We start from the raw sequence: 14,222 nt of genomic DNA, 5'->3' as shown, positions 1-14,222 counted from the left end.
AATTCAATTTAATAAAACTATTGAGTAGAAAATATTTGTATCTCTAAATTACATAAATATATATATTTTACATAAAATGTAATTTAGTGGAGTGAATTTCTAGTGTGTACTTATTTAATTGAATTTTTTCGAAATGTTCGATTTTCTTCCACTATTTCAAGTTGAAACACAAAGAGACTGATTTACTGGAGGGCATTCAGGCACGTGCCCAGGGTCCTCACACCAAATTACAAAAGAAAAAATATTCATATTTTTTTTAAATAGTAAACTAACTCGATAAATAGTTGTTTTTTTTCGTAAAATAATAAATCGTGCAAAGAATATTTTCAGAATGCTATTGGCGATCGAAATGGGCTACAGATGGCGCAGTGCACAACTCTCTACTTATAGCAACACTTCGCATGCTTTCACCATTAGCGTGTGGAAAGTTATAGAAGAAAGAAATACGTTAGTTTCTGTCTTGATTGTCAAATAGATTAAAATCTTTTAAATTAAGAAACTAAATGTAACTAAAAACTACATTAAACATAGTTCTGAAAGAAAGCGTCATGAAAATTTAAAAAACTATTTTTAATAATTAAATACGAAAAATATTAAGAAAAGGAAAAATATCCTAATACATTTCTATACAACTGAGAAGAGGAGGAAAGGGAAGGAGGAGAGCCAATGGCTTGGAAATAATCTTCTCCCCTGATGGCGTATTCGAGCGTCGAGATCGCCTGTAGATTCTTTGATAGATATTTAATACAAATAGTTTCCTAAATAATTTTCATCATTCTCCCCCAACAACTCCTACTCTATCAATTAAATGTTATTCTTTAATTTATTTTATTAGGTAAATTAAATTTTGAAATTCTCTATGATGTACTTTAAATAAGGTTTCAAATAGATTACAATTTGCTGCAATAGATTACAATCTAAAAAATTACCTTTTTATAATGGGATTAAGAATTATACATGTTAAATGAAACTTGTCCACTTTTAAGGGACTCTTTAAATAGGCTTTGTACCCAGGGCTTTAAGCCGTTCCCTTTAAACCCAATTTAAAAAATGAGTTACATGGGAAATCTTTATTGTTAATAGTTACAGGATATAAATTTATAATAATGATTCATAAAGTGTTTCTATTAACGTTTAATCATTTAGCCAGACCTTGCTTGAAAGGATTTTTAAAGCATTTTGTTGTTTGACATCTTTTCTGAAAATTTAAAAGTTTGAAAAGTTTAGGAAAAAGCTTCTATCTTTAATTTTCTTCAATTATCTTTCTTTCATTGTTTTTTTCTACTTTATTTCCTTTATCATCTTAAAACGATATGTCCAATACTTTAAGAGCTAAGAAAACAAGTACTCAAATTTTGGAATTTCTGAGAACTACATCAAAATCCATTGCGTGGGACCAGAAAACTTCGAAAGCTTTTTTCAAACGAGTCTTTAGAATTGGGGCCTATTTTAGAGAACTCGGCACAAATTTTACCACCTTCGTATTTTTTAATGCAAATGAAGTTTTTATATTGAGTAGCATAACTGTCAAATGGTAACTTTTTTTTATTGTATCTTACTCTGTGCATTTTTCTATACACTTTTGTAATTTTAAGTCTCTAAGTCTTGTAGTTTTTGCGCTGTAAAGCAAAATGTAATTTAAAATTAAGCGCCCAAAACAGTGACAGTGGCGCTTACAATTTTTAAATATAAATAGAAAGAGGTTTCAACATTAGAAATTATACACTAAACTTAACCACTAATTTTCATCCATTATTTTTAAAAAAGTTATTTTTTACATAGCTAGAAAGAGTTGCGCAAAAGCAACGTTAGCAGTTACATATGGCATCTGAATTGCAGACGCCTCGAACGAAAACTTTGTGATCCCCCTTTAGAAAAATGCATCGTTTATGACAAGTAACAGCCTATTGTGCTGCTCTAGTGTGATATTAATAAAGTACTGCTAGTAGTAGTAGCTACTACTTACGACTCGGACTGGATTTTCTATGCAGTGCCTGAAGCATCTTATTAAAAATAAAATAAATAAAAAATTATATAATTAAGATCATTTTTTATTAGTTTTTGAGTGATGCAAGATGTTTTAACTTCCAAAACATGCCCATGATTTAAAAGCTTCCAATTTAGAAAGAAATATTAAAACTTAAGTATTTTGTAATATTAACTTATATTTATTGCCATTTGTAGGCGATAGGATGTTGTTACCTTTTTTTTCCATTAATAACATTTAAAAGCTGAATATAGTTTTCTAATTATTGTACCTCTAGTTGTACCCACATGTTGTAGTCCTCTTTGCTTAAAGTGTGAAAGCTCTTTATGCATGTATGGGTTCCACATTGGACTGATCGTAAAGACACTGTTCCCAGTGGAACACCGAAGTCAAGCATCACTGGCTGCAGCCAGTAAGTGGATAGGTGACCGCTTTGATCAGCTTGTGTAGGGGCCTAGGCTGCGCGATATCACTCACGTTAAACTGTTCTACCATAAAGTGCTCGATTTCGCGCACATGTCATCGAGCTACCAAAGAGGATGAGCTATCCTGCTGCAGACAGATTTCCCAGACAGTCGACAATAGCTTATTGTACAACTCTAGTGCTCCGTAAATAAAGTATCTACCCACCTGTGCATGTATGGGTGGTTGACTGAATGTAAAAAATAATAAGCTTCCTAAAACCAGAAGAAATTTTGAAAACTTCCAGTGTATCCCTCCGCTTATATTATGCTTACAAGGCGAAGTTTGAACAGGCTTAATATTCTAGGAAGGTTATTTCTATGATTTGTGTTTAAACTTACGCGTAATTTCATCATTCTTAAGAGTTTACTGTTTTAGAGTTTACTGTTTACTATCTGGTCGTGAACCTAAGACAAATTTAACAAATTATCACAGCATAAATAAAGTGTAAAGTTTGGCATGTTTTGAGTGTCACCCCTTATTTGGTTATATTTGTGTAAAATAATGCCTTTTGTTTTCTTATGGGTTAGCATCATAACAAGCTTGCGAAGTTTTCCAAATTCCTTTGCTGTTTGTTTCGTTGAAAGTTAAATTGAAACAACGCGTTATATGGAAAACACAAGTATAATAATATTGAATGTCGTATTTTTCCTAACTCGGGCGTAAAAATCAGTCGGAAGTGGTAACCCGGTAAACTCGCGTTGAATTTCGATCTCCAGCGCCATCTGCCACTGCATTAGCTATCATTTTCTATCGAGTTTAGTCCTGACTTAACTTTTGTTTCAAAACTCGTCGCTTTGACACTTTTTCAGTCACTCAAATAAAAACATTCTAGATAGCGATCGTTATCGTACCGTAGATCGTACCTGCGATAATTTATAAGCTTCAAAATTCACATTCATAAAATTTTACAATGAGCAAAATTATTTTAGGCTATTGGTACTTCCGTGGCCTAGGTGAACCGATTAGATACTTGCTTCATTATAAAAATGTAAAATTCGTAGACAAAAGGTATCAGTTTGACGGTACTTGGCAGAAAGAAAAATTTTCCTTAGGTTTGGATTTCCCAAACTTACCTTACTATTTTGAGGATAATCTAAAACTGACGCAGAGCTTAACCATATTGCGATACTTGGCGAAAAAATACAACTTAGAAGGAAAAACCGAGGAAGAACAGTTGCGTGCTTCATTAGTTGAACAACAAATAACTGACTTTGCGACTGTATTTTTCAGAGATGTCGTTTACGCTAAATCTAATGATTCGCCAAAAGAATTTTTGAAAAATGCTCCAGGATTATTAAAACCCTTCTCGGAATTCTTAGGGGAAAGGAATTTCTTCGCCGGTGATGAAATAACTTATGTAGATTTCTTGGTTTATGATAATTTTGATTTTCCCTCTTTGTTTTCTAAGACAATTTTGGATGCTTTTCCTAACCTTAAAGCTTTCCAGGATAGAATTAGGAATTTGCCGGAACTTCAAGAATATCTAAACTCATCAGCATATATAAAATGGCCTATTTGTGGCCCACCAGATGCTTGTACTTGGGGTGGTAGTGGTGAGATGCCAAACTAATATGACAAAATCTTTCTGTGATAAATCTGATTATTGATTTCGAGAGCATTTTCAAGAATGTCGAAATGGTGTTTCTGGTGCTTTTCTGTGATATTTCCGTATCAATTGATTGCACCAACTAGGACTGCCAAGGTTGCAAAGAGATTTTAAATTTGTTAAGCTTTTAAAATAAAAAAAAATTTAGAGTTTTGTGCAGGGGGAGTTTTCAGTACTGTGATCTCTTTCAGAATAAACACGAAACCCCCATGGCAGAATTTTGGGCTTTCTACAACAGACCTCTCTAGCATTAATATATTTCTGCAAGATACTTTTAATAATAACAAATATCAGGGATCTGTCTAGGTTTTTCTGAAAGGTACATATTTTGTGGAAATTTAGATATAATTTGTGAAAAATTATATTGAAAAATCAACACAAAATGTGAATTTATCGTTTCTTAAGGGATACAAAAATAAAATTTTAAGAAAAAGTATTTTGTGAAATTTTCCTAAAGTTGAATTTGTGAAGGTTCTGCTAAATGGTAGTAAATACGGCCTGGACAGACCCCTGAATATACATGTAAAATGAAAATCAAAATTTTTTACTTCTTTATTCTCAAATGAGAATCACGAGTATTTATTTCCCCGCCAATACGCGAAAAAGGCATCTTATTAATGTAATTCTGGAGGGGACAAAATATTTCAAAAACTTCTGCAGAGAAGAAAACGATCTTTTTTACTTCATTATTCTTTCATTTTTTCTTATTCTATAATGAGAATACAAAACCACCAGCATTTCGTTCCCCTCCAATGCACAAAAAAGGCATATTTTGAATACAATTCCAAAAAAAAAAAACTATTTCATAAATTTCTGCAGAAAAGAATAAAATTAAAAATCAAGGGAAAAATCTTTCAGCAGAAACTTAGTAACATTCTGCGACAATGTCGCCGCGATTCTGACATGGGACACAAAGCCTTGGCAACTTCCCTGATGTGTCCCACAAGAAACTAAATAAAACATCGAAGGAAGGGACTAACTCGTTGCCCCCCTAGGGCAAGACTCTACATGTTTTTTTTTTAAATTTCCCATTTAAAATCAATTTGGGCCCTTTCTCTCTCTCTTTTTTTTTTTTAGTTTCTTGAACTTTGAACATACAAATTTAATGAAGTGAAAATAATATTTTGTTTTTAAATAAATGGAATTTTTATTTTTGTGATAAATTTTTGTTATATCGAATTTCTATATAGTCAAAAACTATTTAAAATTGTGTATTTGGCTTAAACTATTTGATTAACTCAAACTATTTTAATAGAGAAAAAATAATACAATGCTGAAATTTACTATTTTTCTTTTATGCTTAATACCATGCTTAAATTATACTTAATTTAAATTAATTTTATATGAAATGTAAAAGTTAACAAATTTTATTTTATACTTTGCATTGTATAAATAATGAATATTATTTTCGAAGACTTTTTGTATAAATGCAGAAAACTTTTATGCTCAACTTTTTAAACCCCTATCAGCACCTTTTTTTTTGTGAATATCCTTGATTGATTTTATAGTCTAATATTTGCTCAATATTATTTTAAGCAAAGTTATACAAATAACTTTGCTAATCGTTATTTAAAAAATAGGTTCATTTAATTAATGTTTGATTATGTTGAGAGTTTTGTCATCGCATTAATTAAAATGTGTAAAAGAACAAAAAATATTTTTTATACAAATTTGCAATATTTTGTTTTTTACCAAATCAAATATATTATGTTTGCATAAAAAATGCTAAACATTTATATTATGTTTACTTATGTTATTTCTTTTTACATATTTATATGTTTCTCGTTATAGGCTTGTTGTTTCTAGTATAATTTGATTTTGTTTAACATATTTTTTTTAAAATTTTGTTATTGTTATTAATAAATTTTGTTATTGTTGATAAATGATTACTCTCAGATTTATTGTTAGAAATTTACCTGACTTTTACTATTTATTTCTTTTCGAAATAAAGGTGCACTGATTGCCAATTATAAAATAAAACTGTAAATGTTACTTATTGGTTATAAAGACCATGAAGTCACGTTCAACAAGGCGCAGAAAAGAACAACGCCAGATTCTAGTTTACATAGCTACCGATAATACTTATTAATGTATTATACAGGACAATATTGCTATCATTTATGATAATAATACATATTGAGTAATAAATAAATTAGTGTGATCATTAATAATACATATCGAATAACAAAGTGTTTCAGTCATTGATAACTATCTAATACAAGGCCGATGATTGCGTATGTGTTATTACATTATGTAGATTATTTATATTGGAAAAATATTGTTAGATATCCATATTAGATTTGGCACTTATTAAAAATAGGAATCAGTGTTCATGTTAGCATAAACTCAAAAAAGTCATCACCAACACATCATAATTAGTGCCAAATAAATTTCTAGTTTGATTTGCTATGAAGTAATATGCATTTATCTACATAACTACCAATGTAAAGTATAGGAGATCAGTTAACAAGTTTCAGTCATAAGTGAAAAGAAAGGCAATCCCTATACCAAAGTCTGAGGCCAGCCGCTGAATTCAATGTCAAATCCTTTGCCGTTGCTTGCTAATTTCGGCGGTCAGCATTTTATCTTATAATAGTTGAAAAAATTTGAATTGTAAGGTATGGATGGTGTTTCTTGCACTAGGAAGCGCTACGTGCTTTTTATTGCTTATTCTTCCGGGTTGCTGTTTCCTGAATATTTTGAAGCCATTTTTCTCGCGACGGGATCGTTGTTTTGAGACTGTCTTGAGTAGTGTTTCATGTACGCCTTATATTTGTTACTTGATTTATTTGTATTTAAAGAGGGTAACGTTAATAGTGAAACAGTAGTGTTAAGTAGAAACATATGATTTGTTTAATAATAAATACTTGTTTATAAACTTGACATTTGAAAAAAAGGATCATTTATAAACACTTCTTGCCTTATTAACAATATACTAATTTCTAAATTCAAGCCTAAATGATCATTGGTAAAATGAATTTAATCTCGCTGCTCGAACAACATGCTATCACTAACGTATGATGGTCAGTGGCGTAACTAGGTCGGGACCAAGTAGGCCTGGTCATCTCTAGAAATTCCTTGACCCACCTTGAAAACTTTTATTTCATACATTTCAACTTTAAATAATTTTTTAAAAACATAAATCTTTTCCAGCAATTCAAATTTCTGACTTTTTATTTCACTTCTTTTACCATTAGTGACTCCTTTATTATTGAGAAGTACACTCTTTTTTATTAGATAAGATTTTTTTCTCCGCATGTTTATTCTCATTTCTAGGAACAAAAGCTGAAGTATGTGTTATGAATTTAAATTCTAAGAAATGTAACTTTCTTACTTTAAAACCCTTTTGTTTTACCCTCAAAGAGTTATGTTTTTCCCATATCCTTTTACGAACACTACTGAAGCACTCACTGCCTACTTAATAAGAAATACTTTTCTGTTTTCTAGGGAAAAAAAGGGTCCGTTATTATTTTTGTTTTCGTCCCATCATTCATAGCAATGTAGTATTCCTTACTTCTGTCTTCGTTTGAAGTATTTTGTAAAGAGAGTGGTGCATGTTTAAAAAGCAATTTATGTGTTCTAAAGTCTATGAGTATTTTTTTTTTAATTCAAAATATTTCTTCTGTGGTTTCTAAGTAAAAGGTAAGTAACCTAAAATACATCATTATTCATTTTTTTTTTTTGCATGTATTTACTGTGTATGTTATTTTTTGTACATATTTCTAGGGTATGTTACAAAAACCTATACTTTTACTTGACTTTGTCAAAGACATATTTTCGCTCAATTTATGTTTTCTGTAAATTGCAATTTGTTTAGCTGAATAAAAATATAAAACAAATGTTCTTGTTTTATATTATTATTCAACTAAGGAACTTGTTTTTGTACATGCAATACAAAAACAAGTTTTTTTTCTGAAAAGCTTGTAAAAAAATTTGAAAAACATTCCAAAAGTTAGCAGGAAAAGAAAAATGTGTTCAAAAATTACTTTATACTGCCATTATTATTAAGATAAAATAAATAAAATTAAAGTAAAAAAACTGTTGAATCTTGACGATGAATAAAAAATAATAATTCTATGAATTTAACAAATGATTCGATTTAGAACTTAATGTCTAGAAATGTTTACTCGAATGCAATTAACATTTTTTTAATGATATACTCCTATAAGAATTAAGTTTAAGGAAATGAATATTTCATGCATTTAGTATTAGACTTTCATCTCATATTGTATTATCAGATATGTTTTGCAATCATTTATAGCTACTGGGGATACTGGATTGGAGATCGATCGTTCTCTGATTCAGGTCAAAATTACGATCTGTGGATGAATGAATGGGTCCGCCTTATAAACAGGTGTGACGTATGATGTGGCAGAAGTCGCCATAGATGGCGCCACTGAAAAACAAGAATCACACACTCTGCTGTAGATTTGCTCGGTTTCACCCATAGAGCTGTGTGGCATTAGAACCAACCAACCATAAACTGATGCAAAAGTTGCAATTTTAAAGTCATTAAAATAATTAACATTTTTTTTTTCTTGCTAACATAATGATATAGTCATACTTTTTTTGTGCCTGTGTGGCATTAGAACCAACCAACCATAAACTGATTCAAAAGTTGCAATTTTAAAGTCATTAAAATAATTAACATTTTTTTTTTCTTGCTAACATAATGATATAGTCATACTTTTTTTTTTCAATAGAAAATTCACATTTATAGAATATCACAGTTTTTGTTATTTTATGTTATGTTGTAAATGAGATATGATATTTATTAATTTTTTTCCGATTTTAAAATTATAATAATTTATTGTTGTTAAAAATGTTGATTTAATAGCATATATATGGGATAAAGGGAAAAACAAAGAAAATTAATAAGTTTTATTTACTGCGCATGAGCTGCAAGTATATAAAACTCATAAAATAAGTTAAAAACATAGAAAAAATTAAAGATTAATGAAAAGTGAAGAAGAGTAAAAAATATTAAAATCAAATATTTTTAAAAAAGTTAGTTAATATTTTTATTAAGTTAGTTAATATTTATTTAATAGTTAATATTTTTTTATATACTGTAGTACCATACCAAAGGATTAAATTATACACAAATTAGGGGGCCCACAATGTTGCTTAATATGTAAGTATGTATGCATATATTTCTAATAGGCATATATTTCTTATGAGACATAATATGTGAGTTTATATATGTGTATTTCTAAGTGTGTTTTAAAGTGTTAAAATGGAGAAGTTGTTGCTCACGAAGGCAAATTTCTCCTAATACTTGATCCAAAAGTTCCCTTGTCTTCTGGATTGGATTCAAAGTTACAAGGCTACGGATTTGAACACTAGTCGTAAACCAAAAAAACTGGGCCGGCTATTCAACGACGGTTATAAAATAGTTCTTTGTTTTGAGCCTTAGCGGCTCAGGGATTAGAACCTTTGCTTTCCAATGAAGTAAACCGGGTTCGAATCCCAACCATGTCTGGTCAATGCGAATTCCACAACCGGCACGACATTAATTATTTACATATTTCGACATTATTTATTTCGATGTATCGACATTAATTATTTTTGTATCCTATTTTTGTAAAACAAAATTGTATCTTAATTTCTACATAATTTTGATGTAAATATTTCCTCTTAACAGTTTTGTTTGATATTAAATATATAACAGCCGATACATTTTATAACCAACGATTCGTAAAGTGTATGTATAACTTGAAACTTATAATTTTAATTATCACGCTTTTTTAAGTCAAATTTCTTGGAATCATCTGAAACATTTTCTGACATTTATGTTAAATTTCAGAAAATAAAATAGTAACTGCATTAAAAAAAAAAAAACATTTGTAAGATAATATACAGTCCCTGGCCAAAATATTAGACGCACTCTTAGATTCTATGTAAAATCTTAATTATCAGGTACATATACAGATTCATTGTTTTTACGCTGCTGAAACCAGTTTGCACTTGTTTACGTTCGTGTATCAATGGGTTAACATTGCATTTAACATACATTAAAAATAAATACAAATAGGAAGTATATAAAAAAGTCTCCTGTATAAAAACCCATTACATGTATGTTTAAATATATAAGTATTGCATATAAACACGTGCGAAACATGTAAGTATTAAAAAACTACCGTGCGTATAAAAATTTGGTTCAATTCTTATAATATACTGATATAATAAATATTCTCCATTTATATAATATATCGTCTAATTTAATCAATTGATACACGATTGTAAACAACTGCAAACTGGTTTCAGTCAAGTAAAAACAATAAAACTGTATAGTATCACCTGATAATTAAAATTTCACATAGAATCTTATAGTGCGTCTAATAATTTGGAAAGGGACTTTACAGGGCTCGAAAAAACTCAGAAATTTTACCCGTCCCCGAGGACGGCTCGTCCAACAATGCACCCGTCCTCCGTTGAAACTAACCCGTCGCTTTAAAATAAATAAAAAAATAATTTTCTCCTATTTATTACAAACATTTATATAAATTGCACAATGAATTAGTCGTTACTAGGATTACATTATACAGTAATAAAAGAAATACTAGGTTACTAATAGTAACCAGTATCTCTTTTATGAAATAACTTAAATGACAAGGGTCAAGTTATCTGGAATGTCAAGTTATCCGAGGGTACTGCGTTTTTTAAATGAATCAAATATGACGTTTGCCAGTTCCACAATCAAGCCAATGATTTACAGAGGTTTCTGAACAGAAATCTGAAAAGGGGTTTTCCATTTAGGTAGATGTTCATAATTGTTTTTAAAGCTTCTTGTTTAAGACCAGTACGTATTGTGTTTTTTTGTAAGTTTATTGCTGCAAAGCCCCTTTCAACCGCTGCAGTACTCCCAGACAGAGAAAACATCAATATATGCGCAGTATGTTGCTGTATTGTGGGTCATTTTGCTGCCTTGTAACTTACAAGACTCTTGTAACATAACAAAAATTGAAAATGTATCACGAACATTAACGGGAAAATGACCGTCCGCGCGGACGTCGGATTCGAGAAATTCGTTGTCCGCGGAAAATTTTTGACCGTCGAGGACGGGCTGTTTTTCGAGCCCTGGGACTTTACTTCTATTCTTGTAAATACAATTCTTTAAACTCTACGAGTTCTTCAAATTTTTGTAAAGTGTGGTGCAGAGTAAAGATTAGTTTTAGAAAAAATTTTAAACGAAATCTTACTTTAAGAAAAAAATTTAAGTTTGAGACCAGATACAAATAAAACTAAATGCAATATTTGAATATCAAAAACACTCTTTTTAACTAATGGAATGAAATGTATTGTAAAATTTGATTAAAAACTTAATTCCTTTGTCCCACTTATAACCAGATGTAATTTATCGATTTGTCATGTTTGTAAATCTGTCATTAAAATTTTTCTATTGAATTTGACTTTCAAATGTTACGTCAACGGTTTTTCATTTATTTTTTTATATAAAACTGATTATGCAGATACTCATTATAGAGATATTTGTGATTTAAATGCGAATGATAATCTTAACTAATGAGGTAAAGGCAGAAAGTGATATTGCAAAATTTATCTAAATGTGCTTTACTTATAAAAACAACATCAGTTTTGCCTTTGTTTATTTAAAACTAACTTAATATTTGATCATTGTTAATTTTTAATAAAATAAAAATTCCACCGAACTGATTGAAAACAATGTTGAGTTCGTAACTTCCCTTTAAAAGCACACAGATATATATGTATATATTACGCTCACTAAAGAAAGGAGCTGCGTCAGAATTTTTGGGAGTTAGCAAGCGTAGCGAGCAAATTTCTCTATAATAATAAAAGAAAATATTAAAAACTTCGCGCCGATAGAAATGGCGTATTTATTAAACTGGTGGGATTCTCTTACAAAATCCCTTCGATGCTAGAACAAAAAGAGGGTAAAAATTAATTCCAACTGCAAATTATCAATAGTAATTTAAAAATAATCCTTTTATTTCATACGCTTTTATGCTAGTTTTATTTTATTCATTGAATTATTACGAATATTAACTGGAAAAGTAAGGCATGAAGTCAGATTTACAAAAAGTAATCTACTTTATTATTGTTCCCTTTTTAAATTCGAATTCAACAAATATATATATTTTATATAAGCTTAGCAAACTTTTAATTTATAATAATTTTTACTATTTTAAAAACATTTTTTTTTAACTACTGAAACTATATTTTCTTTTAAAACGAAGATACTCAGAATACCTATTTTATTTCTATCCAGTATTCGACTAGATCAGCCGATTACTAAATTATCTGTTAATCCTATCATTGGATAGTGAAAAATAATGTCTTCATATTAGTTCCGAATTAATTTCTTTCTTTACTTAATATTTTTTATCAAACGGTCCCGTAGTGGACTGATCGTTAAGACACGGTTCCCAGTAGAATACCGAAGTCAAGCATCACTGGCTGCGGTCAGTAAGCGGGTGGTTGACCACTTCTATCAGCCAGTGTAGGGATCGAGGGTGTGCGGTATCGGTCCTCGTTAAACAGTTCTACCGTTAAGTGCTCGACTTCGATCGCAGGTCGACGGGCTACAAAAGCAGGGGAGCCATCCCCTCTGCAGAGGATCATACTCAGGGATGTTTCCCGGAACGTCGCCAATAGCCCATTGTGCAGCTCTGGTGTAACTTAAGTAAAGTACCTGCCTTTTTAAGTAGACTACTAATTTTTTTTGTCTCAATTAAAAAGCAATACGTTGGACGAATCATTTTCGAAGAACATGGGGAATTTCTGGTGGTGAAAGAAGTCTAGTACGAAGTGATATTTTCCATTTTAGGCTGAAGAAAAAATAAAATTATTTTCCCTTATCAGTCTACTTAAAAAACGTTTTTTTTTTTAAATTTTAGTTCAATTTTATTATTTTCTTTTATATTTTTATTTATTTAATTTTTCGTCTATTTTGTTAGCGTCAAAATGCGTGGATGTTTCCCAGACCGTCGCTAATAGCCCATTGTGCAGCTCTAGTGCGACGTAAATAAAGTACCTACCTACCTTTATCAAAGTTTCACATATTATTTTATTGACTAGAACTAAAGAAACAGCCCTTTGTGTGCCGCGGGATTCGGAGGCTAAGGCAATTACTGATTGCAGCAATCTTTTTTCCCCAGACAAAAAGATAGCCATTGATCTGCAGCTGGTTTGGCTTCAAGGATCGAACCCCAGTTTTTCATAACATTTAGCCATTGTCAAATCGTAGTTCATTGACTAGAATAATTAGTACAGTTGAACCCCTCGGGTGCGATCTCTCTCCGTTCCACGGTAAAATGGTCGTTGATGGAAATTAGTCGTTCTTAGAGGTTACTCCCATTGACTTCAAAATTGTTATCGAAGGTGCATGATTTTTCGCAAACGATTTTAATTTTAGTCAGAGTCATTTTCTTGGTTCGGAAATGCCGCTCTGATTGGTGTCATGAAAAGACGGATCGTTGGATAAAATTTAGCGTCTATAAAAAATGATCCCAAATTAAATAATTGTATGTAAAAACAAATTTACGAATGATAAAGCTATTTTTAAATAAATTGATAATTATATTTTTTGTTTAAGTTTGCATTTAATTATATATCGTAAAAACTAGTTAGCTTTAAAAGATGGGAAGAGGTTTGTCTTTTTTTTCCTAAAGGCTTTCTTCAATACAAAGTCTACGGGGAAAAAAACTCTGTGCCTCCCAAACGCGATCATAAAGGTGGTCGACAAACCATAGAGACCGACAAACTGCATTCGGCTTGTGTCGACCACAATGCTGACATGAAATATCCTCAGTGGTAAACGGATTATGGGTTAGAGTCCTTTTTGCCGCTCGGCTAACTGTGGGAGATTCTTGTGGTCTTCCTCTCAATGTAACGCAAATACATCAAAAAGTCTCCACGAAGGCAAATTTCTCCCAATACTTGATCCAGGAGTTCCCGTGTCTTTTGGATTGGGTTCAAAATTACAAGGCAACAGAGTTAAATATTAGTACTTGTAAACTCAAAGATTGAGTCGGCTGTTCAACGACGGCTATAAAATAAAAGAAAAATAATTGCCAAATAGATATGTGTAGTATGTAAAGTAATAATTGCATTAACACGAACACAATAAAATTGACGAATTAGACGATCATTTTTTTTGAAGTGGTCTAATGAAGTAACCTTTCT

The 14,222-nt window shown here is 30.7% G+C and overlaps 1 protein-coding gene across 1 annotated transcript; it reads left to right on the top strand.

The window, feature by feature from the left end:
• The first annotated feature begins 3,225 nt into the window (after window positions 1-3,225).
• On the top strand, window positions 3,226-5,941 carry LOC122268549 (glutathione S-transferase Mu 1). The gene has a single exon (XM_043038570.2). It carries the CDS (start codon window positions 3,363-3,365, stop codon window positions 4,020-4,022), a length of 660 nt encoding a protein of 219 aa, XP_042894504.2. The 5' UTR covers window positions 3,226-3,362; the 3' UTR covers window positions 4,023-5,941.
• Window positions 5,942-14,222: the final 8,281 nt, after the last annotated feature.

The sequence above is a fragment of the Parasteatoda tepidariorum genome, chromosome 5, assembly GCF_043381705.1.
Source record: "Parasteatoda tepidariorum isolate YZ-2023 chromosome 5, CAS_Ptep_4.0, whole genome shotgun sequence".
Classification (NCBI taxonomy): domain Eukaryota; kingdom Metazoa; phylum Arthropoda; class Arachnida; order Araneae; family Theridiidae; genus Parasteatoda; species Parasteatoda tepidariorum.
Note: the sequence above shows the minus strand (reverse complement) of the source record. Positions and strands in the feature narration are given on the sequence as shown.